The sequence below is a fragment of the Aegilops tauschii genome, chromosome 5 (assembly GCF_002575655.3).
Source record: "Aegilops tauschii subsp. strangulata cultivar AL8/78 chromosome 5, Aet v6.0, whole genome shotgun sequence".
In the NCBI taxonomy this organism is placed as follows: Eukaryota; Viridiplantae; Streptophyta; class Magnoliopsida; order Poales; family Poaceae; genus Aegilops; species Aegilops tauschii.
The window spans coordinates 46,842,253-46,859,305 of NC_053039.3; the positions used below are offsets into that span (position 1 = coordinate 46,842,253).

The 17,053-nt window shown below is 50.2% G+C and overlaps 1 protein-coding gene and 1 pseudogene across 1 annotated transcript; both read left to right on the forward strand.

Annotated features, from left to right (window-relative positions):
* The first annotated feature begins 3,544 nt into the window (after positions 1-3,544).
* On the forward strand, positions 3,545-5,307 carry LOC109759684 (uncharacterized; annotated as a pseudogene).
* Positions 5,308-15,191: 9,884 nt separating this feature from the next.
* On the forward strand, positions 15,192-16,465 carry LOC109759683 (BTB/POZ and MATH domain-containing protein 1-like). The gene has a single exon (XM_020318513.2). The coding sequence runs from the start codon at positions 15,653-15,655 to the stop codon at positions 16,463-16,465; it is 813 nt and encodes a 270-aa protein (XP_020174102.1). The 5' UTR covers positions 15,192-15,652.
* The last annotated feature ends 588 nt before the right edge of the window (positions 16,466-17,053 follow it).

Here is a 17,053-nt window from a genome sequence, read left to right on the forward strand (position 1 = left end):
TAAGGGAAAATAAACACATGATGACTCAAAATCCCCCATAAAAAATAGGATAGAGGGGACAAAAAGGTTGCACTGCAAAAATAACCGGGATGCAACATAAGAAGCCTACAACCGTATCCCACCCATCTTAAGAAAGAGAGAAGATAGCTTGTGATGTGCACCGCTCGCGCGACGCAACTAAGTTTCACGTGAACAAATCCATGAATCGCAACGTGTCTTTGTCAGACGACGAAGGACGTGAATGGGACATAATTATTTTCAGAAAACTAGAATAGTATGCAATAGAAAAACTAAAAAATAAAATAAAGAAACAAGGAAAAATATTACAAGAAAAGATGAAGAAAAAACTATAAAAGAAAAAGGGACAAACATATTTTTGCATGGTAATACGTGTCTCATTCATATCATAAAGATCATAGTACAAATCACGTAAGGACCGACATAACACAACTAAAAAGATAGCAGAACATCTCTGAGCTTGACACCAACGCCCGTCACCTGCCTCCGGCACTACCACAACAGCCACTAAAGAAAAGAATGACAGATCACCTTCTGACCCGAGCTCGACGCAGCTCCATCGCTGATATGCAGCTTTGCGGACCTACAAGGTGGCTCACCAAAAGTGAAGCCCTTGCTGTAGAAGGAATCAGACCGGGGCAACACCCGGGACACGCCATCGAACTCCAGATCTGGCATCCTACCACGACTAAGACGCCGAAGGAGGAAACCATACCTACCATCCATGAACCACGAACCCATCACACGTTTCGTCTTCCAGATGTCGTCGATGCATACCACAATCTGCATCCGCTCCTGGACTACCTTCCAAGCTCCACGCCGACGCTCGAGCAAATGCCGTCGCAACGGCGGAGCCCGAGGACACAGGTCCACCATGAGGATGCCGTCGCCGCCACGCCATCCTTACTTGAACAGACTGGTTTCTAAATTCATCCCCAACCATAGGACCGATGGCCTCGTCAGGGAAGGATCCGAAGAATCTTTATTTAGCGCCGTTATTGTCGCTACCGCAGTTAAGACGATGAACAACCTAAAAACCTAGACTATGAGAGAGTAAAAACGATCCACGCGCGTGGATCCGGCGACCCCCCTCACCACCTGCGACCAATGTCGCCGGCGAAGGGGAGCCACCGAAGGACGGCGCTGGAAGATTGTCTCCTGGCAGACATATGAATTGAAGAAAATGCAACATAAAAATGCCAAATAACTAGGCAAAAAAAAAACTAACAAAAAATGGAGACAAGTACAAATAATAAAATAAATAAATTGGATTGCTTGGTTTCGAAACATATGGAGATGTAACCATGTGAAGGAGACACACTGGATTGGGGATGTGGACAGATGCCAAGCCCACCACGCATACCTGCACCCTCCACAAGAAAAAAAGAAAGAAGAAACACTAAGAGCATCTCCAGCCGCCCCCAACAGCCCTCCCAGGACCACTTTTTTTGCGCCGGTTGTAAGAAAAATGCCCCAGCCGTGCACCCAAGACCTCGTTTTCCGCCGGATTTGACCAATGTTTCAGCCGGCGCTCCCAGTCCAAACCCAGCGCATTGGGGGCAAGCTGGGGAGACCGGCGCTATTTTTCCGCATGCAATTGGCCCACAGTCAGCCACCTTTTCCCTCTCTCTCCTCTCTTTCCACCTACCCCACGCCTCCCTGCGCTCCTCTCTTTCCACCTACCCCAGGCCGGGCGGAGCGGTCTGCATTCTCGCGGCCGGGCCAGAGTGGCCGGCATCCTCGACGGGCGGCTCGCCATGGGCGCCGGCATCCTCGTGGGGGGACGGCTGGAGATGCATGTCGGCGGCGTCGCTGGAGCTCGTGCCGATCGACCACGGCCTCTGCCTCCCGGAGGAGCTCGATGACCCGTACTTCGAGTGGTTGCACTGGCCGCAGTCATCGCGACCATTCTCCGGCACCGTCTTCCTCCAGTGCGTGGCCGCGGCGGGGCTCTGCCTAGCTGACATCGGTGACATGATGACCCGCAAGTTCTCGTCGGCGGAGGAGGGGCTGAGCACGCTCGAGGCCCTCTGCCGATCCGCCGCCAGCCCGCTGCCGATCTCCCAATCCGCCGATTGAAGCGCGGGGCGCGCGGCCACGTCCTCCTCCTCCGGCGGGGCGGGGCGGCGCCCGTCAACCACGCCTCCCGCTAGTGCCGTCCGCCGCGCCGGTGCCGTCGTCACCCACCACGCCGCACCCGCCCCCGCCGCCACGCAGCCGCCGCTCCACGAGCCGCTCCCGCTTCTCCGCGACGTGCCCGCCGCTCCATGAAGTCGAGAGCTTGCGAGTGGCTTCTTGGGTGGGGGTATCGCTGGAAAAAAATCTAGCCCCCAAAGCAAAATTTTCGCCGACACAAACCCAAGATGCTGAAAAAACGCCTCCTGAGAGGCACAACGGCTGGAGATGCTCTAAACATGCCGGCTGTATCCCTACAGGGCCTATTTGACAAGAAACAAACATCATGCAACAATCTTGAAGCACCTGGTGATCTAACGACAAGGGAGGGGTCGACTGAGACTTTGTAAAAAACCAGTCGACTGATTTTTAGCACAAGCGTTAATTTACAGGTATAACTTACCAAGCTGTGAAGGATTTTCGGCTGAAAAAGAAACGGCCGACAGAGGTCTGCATCGAAAGGAAAACGGCAATCCAAATATGGCCTAAGCATTTTAGGTCGAACATAGCAATCGAGTGTGGGCTTAGGTTAGTGCAAGGAAAGGACGAATCTGTCTATAAAAAACGCCAAAAAAAGAGTGGTGTCTAATTTTTTTTTTCAAGAATATGTCTAGATATACCATATGTATAGAAGGTAGAATTGTAAGTATAAAAAGTCGCGTAGCACAAACACCACATCAAGCATGTCCAAAGACAGACCATACAAAATTATACAAAGTAAAAGCGCATGTCCTAACGGATAACATCACCGTGTCTCAACCCACACCGGGCATCTCCGAAGATCAACCGCTCCACTGAACTTTTCTTGTTGACGCACCATCCACCCTGAATGCCTAAGAGGAGATGGCAAGTGAATGTCGGGACTTGATCCGATCCGAGGAAGACACCATCTTGCATGCACCGGCGACGGCCGTGCATAGCACCATCGAGGATCAGAATAGGACCACTATAAATATCGAAGGAGAGCAACGAGGAACCAAGACGTGTCTTCAAACACGACGCTCCCAACAGAGGAGCGATGTCGAATACGCGTCATCATGCCAATCGGACCGAATCAAGGCTTTCGCCCAACAACAACCAGCTCCACACGAGCAAGGGAAGTGTCGAATACTCCTCAGCGACGCCCCCAAAGAGAGGATGACACCCATGGGCCCCATCTCCGCTGGCCCGGTAAAGCCGTGCAGGATTTTCATCGGATCATAGTGAGTCTAATTTAAACCTTAATTGGATTCATAAGCTGGACCCTTGACTCGATTTGACTAGGTTTCTGTGCACAAGACGGTTGCGTGAGTGACGTGATTTGACTATGGCTTCCGCCGCACCTGCCTGCCAGTCCTCTCCTGTCGCCAAGTGCAGACGTCGTCGCGGCCTTCCCGCTTTAACCATCTCCTCGGCCTCGGTGGATCCATCTCCATCCCCATTCCCATTCCGATTCGCTCGTTTGCCAGCCATGGCTCTCCATCTTCACCGCCTACCCCTCCTCCTCCTCGTGCTATCCACCGCCTCAGTCAACCACTCGCCGGAGACCGCCACCGCCTCCGCGCGCGCCCACCCCCACCACCACCGCCCACTTCCTCCTCGTCCCTGCCGCCGCGCCCTCCATGCACCAAAACCACCTCAACGCCGACAGCCAGTCCCTGCTCTCCGCCGGCAACGTCGACCCCGTCCTCGTCGACGCGCAGGCCACGGACGCGGCGGAGGCCCGTCCCGCTCCGCTCCTGCCACCCCAGGCCGCCTCCCACGCTCGTCCTCCCGGTGCCGGATCTCGCCGAGGCGACGCCGCAGCCGCAGGAGGAGGGGCCCGCTGCAGCGACGACCGGCACGCTTCTCCCGCTCCCTGCCACGGTGGCGACGGCCGCGAGCCCGCCTCCGCCTCCCGCCGCGTCCGACGCCGAGCAGGGGCTGCAGCAGCTCTCGAGGGTGCTCACCTCCCTCGGGTACAACGAGATGGCGTCGGAGGCGCCGCTCCTCGCGAGGTGGCCCGGGGCCGGGGCCATCACCGTCTTCGCCGCCCCCGACTCCTTCCTCCAGGCCGCCTGCCCCATGTGCTCGCGCCGCCACCTCCTCGAGCGCACATCGCCATGGGCTACTACCCCTACTCCGAGGTCCGAGCTCGCCGCCGCCGCCACCATGAAGATCCCCTGCGCCTCCGTCGGCTTCTGCATCAAGGTCGTCACCGAGCGGGGCCCCTTCGGCATCCACTACGCCAGGATGTACGCCGACGGCGTCGAGGTGTCCCACCCCGAGCTCTACAACGACGGTCGCTACGTCGTCCACGGCCTCCACGGCTTCCTGCGCCCGCTCACGCACTCCTGCTTCGACGGCCCGCACCACCACCTCCTCGCCGGCACCGCCCGCTCCGCCGCATCCTCCGCGGCCACCGCTACCTCCGTGGTGCGCATCATGATACGCGACGCCATGGCGCGACTCCGCGATGGGGGCTACGGCTTCATGGCGCTGGCCATGCGCGTAAGTTCGCCGAGCTCGACAAGTTGGCCAACCTGACGCTCTTCGCGCTCGACGACCCGGCCATCTTCGTCGGCGGAGGCCACGACTACGTCTCGGCCGTGCGCTTCCACATCGTCCCCAACCACCGCCTCACGCGCGCCGACCTCCACCGCCTCCGCCCCGGCACGACCCTCCCCACGCTGGCCGGCGAGGGCCAGAGCCTCGTCGTCACCCACGGCTCAGCTTCCGACGACGACGTCCGCATCAACTACACACCCATCAAGAAGAGGAGCCCGACGTGGTGGTCAACTCGCGCATCGCCGTCCACGGCGTCTACGTGCCGTTCCCCCGCCTCCACCTCGCTGACCTCGCCGCCTCGGTCGCCGTCGCGTCCGCCACCGACCAGACGAACGACACCTGCGGCGCCGGGGGGCCCTTCGGCAACTGCGCCTCCTCAGCGTCAGCCATCACCTCTCCCAAGAGGCAAGTAGCTCATGGCGAGTGATGCGTGAGTCGTCTCGATCCTTTTGCTCTGTTTTGTTTCTAGCCATGGAGGATTTACTGCTAGTTAGTTCGTAGTGGTTCAGATGAGAGATTTTGATGAGTACTGTGTTCTACTTCTAATCACATTTTGTGGCACAGAATGCATGGTTGTTGCCTAGCTTATCCAGTACGACTTGAGTGAATTTTGGTGCGAATATGATGGATCTTCTCATTTCTCTGTTCCAACTGTTTGCTGAACTTTTGTTCTTGCTTGTGCTAATTTTGTTCTTGCATGCATCAGTTACTGTTTAGATGGCTCCGTTTACTTCCAACTCTGAATCATCCTATGCATGCATATAAGGAATTCTGTTCGGTTGGTAGGATTATGTTGTTCTGTAGTACTAAACCGAGTCTGCAGATGATCTTGTTCTAGTCATCCTCACCACCTGCGTATCTTGTGTTTTGCACCATGGATTATGCACCATCTTTTATAGCCCCCTTCCGGTTTTGACTCGTGAACTTACGGTGATCATTTTGTTTCTGATCTGTTAAGATGTAAACTGGATGATTTTGTGATGGGTTTGATCTGCAGGTTATTTACATGTCAGTTTATTCTGTTCGCCATTTGTGTGCATGATTGATCAACTGCATATCTTGGCACAGTTTATTTTGTTTTTCCGGAGCTTGTTCCTGGGCTAAGTTAGTTTCTGTTGGTTGCTGAGCTTAGTTTTAGCATATCTTGGCACAGGCACGGATGCCACAAACACACTGCCGTGATCATTTTGTTCTGGTCATGTTAAGATGTACTAATACTAAACTGAGTTTGCATCTGATCTTGTGATGGTTTTGATCTGCATGACCTTTGTGTACCTCAGTTTGTTCTGTCATCCTTACCATCTGCGTATTCTGTGTTTCGCACCATGGATCATGCAGCGCAAGTGTCATACATGCTTACTGATTTTTTCTTTATATTCCCCTTTCGGTTTTGACTCATGAGTCATGATTGATAATCTTGTTTCTGCTATGTTAAGATGTAAATTGGATGTCATGATTTGATCTGTTGTTTCTTTATATACTTCAGTTTGTTATTGTCACTGCTGTGTACATGATCATCAACTTCATATGCTTGTTTTGACTCCTGAACTGATAGGATCTGGGATCCTACCAGGTCTAGCTCGTAGGTTGTAGGGGTGGAAGGGGGCTTGGCGTGGAGGAAGGCGAGGTCGCCGGCGCTGGGGCGCCGGAGAGAGAGAGAGAGAGAGAGAGAGAGAGAGGGCGCAGGAGGCGGCGGCTAGGGTTAGGTCTCCCGACTCCCTTCAGGAAGCCGAGCAAATATGATTGCTTCTGCTTGATCTCAAAACGGGTCCTTACATGAGTTTATATAATCTCCAAATACGATAACTGGGCTAAGCCCCTAATAATGATAAGATAACTGGGTCAGGCCCCTAACTGCCTGGGCTGTAGTATATGCTGGTCATAACATCTCTCCCCGCCTGCACAAACAGCTCGTCCACGAGCTGGAAGGCGGGGAAGCGCTTGCGGAACTCCTCGAGGTGATCAACGGCCGCCAAACACCTCCGCGTCAGCTGGGGAGGGTAGGTCGCCTAGCCCAGCGGCGGCGGTGTCCTCCTCAATGTAGTCCGCAGCCTCCAGGTAGAAGGGTCACGGGCAGACGTGGCCGGGCACGTAGGGGTCGTCGCAGTTGAAGCACAACCCTTGGCGGCGAAGCTCGAGTTGCTCGGCCAGGGTGAGCCGGCGGAACGGGCGCGCCGCGGTCGTGGCGAGGGGCATTGCGGAAGCCTGAGCAGGCCGACCCTGCGCGGGAACTTCCGGCCAGGGTGACGGCCCAGCGGCCCGGGGCGGTGACGCCTGCTGGATGGCCACCGCGCGGCGCTCGAACGTGCGGGCGTATTACATTGCCGTCTGGAGGTCCTGTGGCCCGCGCATCTCCACGTCCACGTGGGTGTGGTCCGGTAGGCCGCCGACGAAGAGCTCAGCCCGCTGACGAGCCGAAACGCCGGGGGCGTGGCACGCCAGTGCCTGGAAGCGGTCGGCGAAGTCTTGCACTATGGTGAGGAATGGAAGGCGCCCAAGCTCTGCCAGACGGCTCCCGCGTATAGGCGGACCGAAGCGTAAGAGGCACAGATCGCGTAAACGCTCCCATGGTGGCATGCCGCCCTCGTCCTGCTCGAGGGCGTAATACCACATCTGGGCGGCGCCTTGTAGATGATAGGAGGCGATCGAGGTGTGGTCGGATGCGAGCGTGCGCTGCCCCCTGAAAAATTGGTCGCATTGGTTGAGCCAATTCAGGGGGTCGACGGTGCCGTCGTAGGTCGCGAACTCCAGCTTGGAGAATCTCGGCGGTGGCTGGGCGTGGACGACGGGCAGGTATGTGTCATCTGGCGGAACAGCGAGGGCGACAGCGCCGAGTGTGCGGGCTGCAGAGTACCGCCATGGAAAAGGGGCCCGTCCACACCATCGTAGGGACCCGCGGCACCCGAGAACTCGCCGAACTGCATGGTCTGGGGCGGCGCCGGCGGTGACAGCACGTGCGGCTGTCCTGAGGCCATCGGGTAGACCGGCTCGATGGACCCGGCGAGCCAGGCCGGTAGCGGAGATGGCGACGGGGGAAAATGGACCTGGTGGATGGGCACCCGGCGCCGTCGACGGAAGGCCCGGCCCCGAGATCGCCGGTGGCGGCGGCTGCTGCTGCTGCGGCATCGGCATGATGGATGCGACGGAGGTCGCCGGTGGTGGCGGCTGCCAGGGGAGCTGCTGCGGCCCCGTGATGGTGGTGACGGGGGCGGGCGGCTGCAACCCATAGTGCCCCGCGAGGAAGGTGCGGATGCCCTGGACCGCCTGAGTCAGGTCCCGGAGCGCCGTCGTCATCTCCTCCGGGGTGAGCACGGCGAGGGTGGGCGCGGGTGGCGTCCAGGCGGCGGAGGAGACCGGCCCGGTCAGGGACGGCGTGCTGGCCGCGGTGGTCATCGACGACGAAGAGGCGATCGGCAGCGGGAGGGAGGGGGTGGGCTGCGCGGACATGATCGAGCCTGAGACCTCTGATACCAGATTGATAGGATCTGGGATCCTACCAGGTCTAGCTCGTAGGTTGTAGGGGTGGAAGGGGGCTTGGCGTGGAGGAAGGCGAGGTCGCCGGCGCTGGGGCGCCGTCACGAGAGAGAGAGAGAGAGAGAGAGAGAGAGAGAGAGAGAGAGAGAGAGAGAGAGAGAGAGAGAGAGAGAGGGCGCAGGAGGCGGCGGCTAGAGTTAGGTCTCCCGATTCTCTTCAAGAAGCCGAACAAATATGATTGCTTCTGCTTGATCTCAAAACGGGTCCTTACATGAGTTTATATAATCTCCAAATACGATAACTGGGCTAAGCCCCTAATAATGATAAGATAACTGGGCCAGGCCCCTAAGTGCCTGGGCTGTAGTATATGCTGGTCATAACATGAACTTTACCTCACATAGATTACATTGTATGACAGAAATATCATGTGCTGCTCGGCTATGTTTCAGTATTTCATCAATGCAGTAGTTTGTTTCATAGAGTTGTGTCTTATTAAGCAGTTTTCAAGAGTTGGTTGCTGGGCTAAGTTTCAGCATATCAGGTAGTTTCCTTGAAAGTGCAAATGCAACTAGTTTCAACTTACTTGCTGATCAAGTTTGTGTAATATTCTGCACCGATAAAGGTCTCATGATGGTTTTTAGTCAGTAATCTCGCTCGCCTTCATGTGTTTTTTAAGACAAGGAAAGAAACTGCATAGGAAAATGTTCAGATTACATGCATGTACTCTAGAGATTTCTGCTTACACTGAATTCATGTGTTTATCTTGCTTGTGCTAATCAGCTAGTAGTATTTAAGATGGCTCTGTTTATTTCCAACTTTCATTTTGGATCTTGCCGGTGCATGCATGGGAATGTGGGTCAGTTGGTAAGATTCTGTTTGAAGTTTGAATGGCATGTGTGTTTGATCAGGCACAGGCACGGACGCCCCAAACTTGCTGGAACGATAGTTTTGTTCTTGTCCTGTTAAGATGTACTCCCTCCGTTCTCAAATTTGAACTAAAACCACGACGAGTAATTTGGAACGGAGGGAGTATTTGCAGCTTCTGCGACAAGTAATATGGTTCGGAGTAGTACTAAATTGAGTTTGCAGATGAACCTGTTTTCTGTAAAGTTTCAAGAATTGCTTTTTGAATAATCTATATGATGATCCTTTCCCAAGATGATTGACAACGCAGATGATCTTGCGATGGTTTGATCTGCAGGATCTTTGTGCACTTGAGTTTGTTCTAGTCATCATTGCCATCTGCATATTTCGTTGTTTTAGCGCAAATGTAACTTAAGGTTATATATTTCTTCCCTGATAAACGTCTCATCATGCATGGTCTTTTATTTATCCTGTGACCTCGCTCCCCACATGTACTGAGTAAGTGTTTTGGGAGACAAGGAAAGGATGTGCAGAGAAACATGTGTCACATTTCGCTTCTATATCATGTTTTAGTTCAACAACAGGAATTTAGCCCTCTGTTCTCATAGTTTCCCAACATCACACGGTCACTGTGATAGTATCTAGGAGATCTATCGCTCCAATTAACACTACACTACATTACTAGGAGTATTTACTACTAAGATTCACACGTACTCATCAGTCAGTCCTCAACGCATTAGCTGATCCCCTATAGCTAGCTTAACTGATTTGTTGCCCTGCTGATCAATCATCATGTCCGCGACCCAAATACGGCCACTGCTGCTTCGACCAAGAGCACTGCCATGGTTTGGTGCCATTCCACGGGCAAGGCAGACTACAATTCCACGGGAGGCGCAGCGAAGAACCATCCGGGCTTGGATCAGGCAAATGGCGAACGGCACGGCGGCTTCCTCCTCGGCGGATCCTATTTGATGCTTTAGGCGTCCGTTACAGTGAATTTTACAAACGGACGCCTGAAGCACTCTAAGCCGGGCCGACACCTAGTCGGGGCTTAAGGCGCAACAACTATATCTCGCTTTATACAAGATGGAAGGATCTCTCACGTAAAGCAGACAGAGCGATGGGCCAGCACAGTGCTAGTAGAATAGGAGAAAAGGGAAGAAAAGGAGGGCTCGCAGTGATTGGATCACAGGTCGCCCGGGACAGTGTGAGGCGTGCTAGCCATTGTGCCACGCTTGCATTCATGGTAGTATACGAGGCACGGCTTACTTAAGGCGGAAGACGCTAGATTTTTTTAATTCTCCTTTTTTTCCTTTCTTTTTCATTTCTCTCCTCCTTTGTTGAGTTTTCTACTTCTTCTCCGCTATTGTTGGTTTTTTTTTTGTCATTATACTTCGGGTTTTTTATTTTGTTTTTCTCTTGGTTTCTCTCATGGTTTTTATCCACATTTCTTTTCTTTCTCATTTTGACTTCCTTCTGTCTTCGGTTTTATGTTTATTTCTTAGTTCTCAATTTTTTCCCTTCTTTATCGGTTTTCACAGTTTTCCATTTTTGTGTTTGTTTCTTTGGTTTTACTTTACATTTTTGGTTTTCATTGGTTTTTCATTTTTTTCTTTCTTTTGATTTTAATTCTATATTTTTCGTATAATTTTTTTAAATACATATTTTAATATTTTTCAAATACTAGTTTAATATTTTTTGAAAATATGGTCAACAATTTTTCTATGCACATTTTTTTTCAAAATCCTTGATTAATATTTTTCAAATACAAGATTAATACTTTTCGAATACATGGTCAACATTTTTAATGTACACGCCTTTAAACATTTTTCAAATGGCTGATTAACATTTTCAAATGTAAGATTAACATTTTTTTAACACATGGTCAACATTTTTTCTATACACATTTAACAATTTTCAAATGATTTATTATTATTATTTTTTGAAATGCAATATTAACGTTTTTTTAACACATAGTCAACATTTTTTCTATACACATTTAACAATTTTCAAATGCTTTATTATTATTATTTTTAGAAATGCAATATTAACGTTTTTTGAATGCATGGTCAACATTTTTTCTATACATTTTTTAATACATGGTCAATATTAACAAATGATTAGTATTTTTCAAATACAAGATTAATACTTTTTAATACATGGTCAACGTTTTTAATGTACACGCTTTAAAAAAAATTCAAATGCTTGATTAAGAATTTCAAATATAAGATTAACAATTTTTTAACACATGGTCAACATTTTTCTATACACATTTATAAAATTTCAAATGCTTTATTAAATTTCTTTTTGAAATGCAGTATTAACATTTTTTGAATGCATTGTCAATGTTTCTTCTACATAAATTTAAGATATTTTAATACATGGTCAACATTTTGCCCGTACACATTTCTAAATTTTTTAAATGCTTCATTAACATTTTTTCAAATAAAAATTAAATTTTGTTGAAAACATGGTCAACATTTTTTCTATACACACATTTATAATATTTTTCAAACGCTTGATTAACATTTTTCAAATAGAGGATTAACATTTTTAAAACATGGTCAACATTTTTCCTATACACATTTAACATTTTTCAAATGCAATATTAACATTTCTTGAATACATGGTCAACATTTTTCTATATACATTTAACATTTTTAAATGCTTGATTAACATTTTACAAATATAAATTTAACATTTTGTGAATATACTACAATGGGATCTGAAGGCCTTGTACAAGGTGACGACATGTTGTGTGATCATGCACTACATGATCATCGAGGATGAGGGTGAGGATACTGCCGCAGCTCTAAAATTTGAGAATGTGGGCGATCATATTGAACTTCCAGACCAGAATCCGTCCACGTCTGAAGAGTTTGTTCAAATACATCAATAAATTCAGCATCGAGCAACTCACGAGCATCTATGGTCGGTTAAAGGGGACAACAATGTCGGAATGTAATATTTAAACTTTTTAAATTTTGAACTACTGTTGCATGTGGCTATTTGAACGTTTGAGCTATATGTATGCGGCTATTTGAACGCGCGGACTTTCAAAAAAGAAATAGGGAGGCCGGATGTACGCGGGCAGATGCGTGAGCAAATTTTCGAGTCCGGGTTGGAGATGCCGTGACACGGGTAAAAATTGAGGTTGGATACCGGTGGGAAGATTGGAGCAAACGAGATATATATATTTTTAGGGGTTGCAAACGAGATATATATGCAGCGAGCATACGCGCAGACGCGGCCCATCTAATAGCAGTGGCCCATCTGGCTGCTGATCATCTGAAAGCTATCGATCGAGTGGATCCTATATCCTTACGTACGTGCGTAACATGCGCCTGTTCGGTTGCTGCCAACTACTCGCCTCCTCTGGTCGCGCCGCCGCCCCTCTCCCGCTGTTCGGTTGCTGCTTCCTCTGGTCGCGCCGCAGCGGCTCGTCCGCTCAGCAGTCCCCAGTCACCGCCCGCCCTCCCATGCCATCGTCCGTTGGGCGCTGCAGATTACTAAATAATCGACGAAAATAGGTATGCCTCTTGTTAAGGTCGCCGATCTTGCTCAAGAACGTTCCCATATCTCAATTTTCTCCAATAATTCCATGCTAAGTTTGTAAGGCTAGAGTTTTGGAATTTAAGTGTATTATTGGAATTAGAATTAGATTGCTGTGATTTGATAATTCCCCTTAGTGATTCATATATATTAGAAACTTGGATTAGTTCTCAACTGCGCACGGCGGGCAGTAAGACACAATGCCGAGATTGCTCCTCCTCTACAACGGGCGCCTCCATCTCCTCCTTCCCCCTCAAGCCAACGCACAACGAGTAGATCCTCCCCCCCCCCTCCCCCGCTCCCGCGTCGTCCTTCTTGGGCGACTCGGGGGCGACTAGGGTTTCCCCCCGGCGCCGCCACCCCCTCCAGCCCCCTCCCCTTGCCACCACTTGAGGTACGCCTGCCTAGGAGGCTGCCAATGAAGGTGGTAGCGAGGCTCTCCGTCGTTTCGTCCCTTGGCGAAGGACCCTGGACGCCGGGGCGGCGGCCCCGGACGGCGAGGCGGCGCCACCTTCGCGGCTGGTGGCGGGCGCGGGATGCAGCGGACGGCCTCCTCGGCAGCTTGGGCAGCGAGGAGCCGGCTGGAGGTGGTCGTGGCATGGGCTTCTTCCACTCCAGATCTAAAGGTCGTGCTTCTCTCCTACTCTGTTCCACTCCCCCCTCTGGTGGTGTCCGATCTGTGGCTTTGGCTAGCAAATCCGGTGCTGGCAGGGTGATGGTGGTATAGGACTGTGTCTGGGGTAATCCCTTGGCCGGTTCTTCGGCCACGGCGGCGCCGCTGAAAACCAGTTCTATACACCCCCGTCCCAGGTCCCGGGTGAAAGCCCAAAACCCATCCCGGGTTGGGCGGCGGCGCCGCCCTGCGCGTTGTTCTCTTCTTGGAGACGCCGCCTGGGGCTCTCTGGTTCTTCGGGAGAGTGGCTGTGAGGTTGGAGAGCGCTCGTCGGTGGCGAGCCTAAGGGGTGATTTTTTTGTGTAGGGTGTGTGTTCCCGCAGGTGTATGCCTTGACGGAGTGATGCTCTACGGCGACAAGGTCGTGGTGCGTTATGGTGGCTCTGCTCCTGAGCTGGGTCAGAGGGGGATAGGGTTCCTCTTCCCGTTGACAGCTCCATGACTTGCACCGCAGATGCCGCTCCCCTTGTGTGGACACTGGAGCGACACCTGGTGCTTCCAACTTTCGCCCCTGGTGCGCTGCAGTGCTTCTTCGACGATCCTCCCGGTAGCTTTCCTTCTGTTTCTCGGTGTCCAAGGTAGGTGGCAGTGCAGCAGATGTGGTGTGTCTTCGGTGTGTCAAGGACCAATTGCTTTCTTGCTCTGGTGTGTCGGCCGACGCCTGCTCTAGCTCTCGGGTGAGCTCCCAACGATCCGATGATGCGGCGCCTTCGAGCCTAGGCGAGAGGATAGGGTTCCTCTTCGGCGTTGGAAGACAGGTGCTCGTTTTGTCCGATGCTCCATGGTCAGGCGACCCACGGTGTTTCCATGCTACTGACTGATCCTCGATGCTACTTTGTTTTCCTGTATTTGGTCCCGGTGTGCAGCGGGCTTCGACATTACTTGCAGGATTTTCTCGTGTATTTTCTCGGTGTGCAGTAGTGTGCGTTGCGTTGTAAGCTGCTCAGTCAGCTCCCATGTATCTTTCGGTCACTCATGCTTGGTGGCCTTGTGTAATCCTGGCCGGTTGATGGCTTTGTTAATTCAAAGCCGGGCTCTTCTTGAGCCTTCGTTCCAAAAAAAGACACAATGCCGAGTAAGTTTAACTTCACAACAATACAGTTTAACCAATATATATGCTTTATTTTCTTTTTCTATTCTTGCATCTGCAAACACAAATAATATAACTCGTGCACTTGCGATAACATAATAATCAAGAAATTAACAGGGGAATTCATGTTCTTTCGCTGATCATATTTCTTTCTATTGTTTAGAATCCTTATGTTTTATTGTTCAAATTTACATAATCGACTAGAATTTCAAGTGGAAAACTTTATTTTTGTAAGAATTTTTACTATGGGGTATTTTAAGTTGTTGAGTGTGTTACTTTCAAGTATATTATTACTTAGTATCCATCATTTATGGTGTAAATGTGGACATCAGGTGGTTTTTGTTCTAGGTCCGTCTCTGTAACCTAGAAACCATATACTCCCTCCGTTCCATAATGTACTGTATATAAACTTTTGGAAAAGTCAAATCTCATAAACTTCGGCCAAGTTTGATATTTACAATTAGAATGCCAAACATATAACATTCATCATAAGATATAGTTTCATATTTCATACATTTGGTATTTGTATATATAAATAGTTTTCTCTATAAACTTGATCAAAGTTTGTAAAGTTTGATTTTTCAAAAAATCTATACGCACTATATCATGAAATGGATGGGTACCAAACATAAAAAACAATATATTTTTAGCTAGCCTTAGACTATGGTAGTACCATAGAAATTAACTCAGTCTTGTTGTTTGGAATAGGTAGACACTTTAATAAAGTTGTATGCTCTAGCCATTTCGAAATTAGGCAGACATGTTAAAAATAGGTAGACATACTAAAAAAAATGTTTGATGCCATAGTTCAGGTTTTGATTTTTTTGTTTTTGGAAAAGGAAAAAAGTACATGCTTTTTTTGGGTATTGCTTATGTACACACGCTTGTCAGCTTTCTCGTCGGTCAACATGACCCATGTCGACATTTGACTTATGCATGTCTAGTCAGCACTGTGGAAACACGAGAAAACTTTTGACCTGCAAAGATTACCACAAAGCAACCTTTCCTTTCGTTCAAAATGACGGAGCGTAGACGGAACGCAATGCAACATTAATGACGTCTCCTCGTGAAGGTAAACGAGTAATAAACCAAAAGGAAGATAGTAAATTGTGCCGATGCAAGCATACATAGGTGCGCAGAGACCACTTTTGAATGTGAAACAGATCGTTCTAACTTCTAACTGATCTCTCTATATATACAGAGTTACAGACGCAGCAAAATATTTCATCTTCCATTCTTGCCAACCTTGGTACTACTACTATCCCAATCCAACACCTAGAATGGCAGAGCGTGGGATAGTCAAGTCCGCCATTGTGGTTGCAGAAGAAAGGAGGACACATGTGATCAAGATAGATGCGTATTCCAAGGAGCTGCTCAAGACTGGCGAGTTTGCCACATCTACCCCTTTCGCGGTCGGAGATCATGTCTGGGTTGTTAAATATTACCCAAATGGTAACGGCGTGCCTGGTTACATATCTGTTTATCTGGTTCTTGAATCTGCTGATGCCAAGGATGTGAAGGCGAAATTCACCTTTAGTTTACTTGACAAGGGTGGAGAACCAGTGCCTTCATACACCAAAACTATCACAGAACATATCTTCCCAAGCAAGGGTTCAGACTGGGGTTTCACTTCTTTTATCATGCAGAAGGATCTCGAGGGATCAGTGCACCTAAGAGGCGATAGTTTCAGAATCAGGTGTGATGTCACTGTCGTGAAGAAGATCCGCAGCAAAGAGACACATGCAAACCAGTTTGTTGTGGTTCCTCCAAGCAACTTGCATCAGCAGCTCCGTAGCCTCTTGGAAAGCAAGGATGGAGCAGACGTGGCCTTTCGAGTCGGTGGCGAGATATTCTTGGCTCATAGGTCCATGCTCGCCGCTCGCTCACCAGTCTTCAAGGCAGAGCTCTTTGCCGCCATGAGGGCGGAAGCCGCTGATCCAATCAAAATTGATAATATAGAAGCCGATGTGTTCAAGTCCTTGCTCCATTTCATCTACACGGATTCACTCCCCGAGAGCACTAATCACTACCGGACTCGCGCCCTATGCCTACAGCCCAGGGCCGTCGGCATAGGTCCTTTGCCGTCGGCATAGATCTATGCCTACTGCCGTCGGCATAGTCCCGTCGGCGTAGATCACGTCAGCGTAGTCTTGTCAGACCGTCGGCGTAGTATAGCCGTCGGCATAGGGGCCTATGCCAACGGCCGGGCGTCAGCCGTCGGCATAGTTTAGCCGTCGCCAGTGTTTTTCGCCTGACGGCAACGGACGACGCCGTCAAAAGAGCTAACGATCCACGGAATGCCACGTGGCAGAGGTATGCCGACGGCTTGGCCACGTGGCACCCCCTGGTGCCTCCTGATGGCCCTACGGCAAAGCCGTCGGCATAGATTTCATCTATGCCTACGGCTTTGCCGTAGGCATAGCCTTGCCACGTGTCGTCCCCTGATGCCTCCTGGCGGCAGAGCTATGCCTACGGCAAAGCCGTCGGCATAGATGATCTATGCCGACGGCTTTGCCGTAGGCATAGCTCTGCCACGTGGCGCGTCCTGGGAAGTCCTGGGCTTATATATGCCGACGACTTTGCCGTAGGCATAGTTTTTTTATTTTTTTATTTTTCCTGTTTTCTCTTTTTCAATTCATTTGACAGCATTTCAAAGCAGAATAATATGGGATTATGCAGAA

Excerpts from the sequence above, each read along its gene's own strand:
- LOC109759683 (XM_020318513.2), top strand. The coding sequence starts at position 15,653 with ATGGCAGAGCGTGGGATAGTCAAGTCCGCCATTGTGGTTGCAGAAGAA.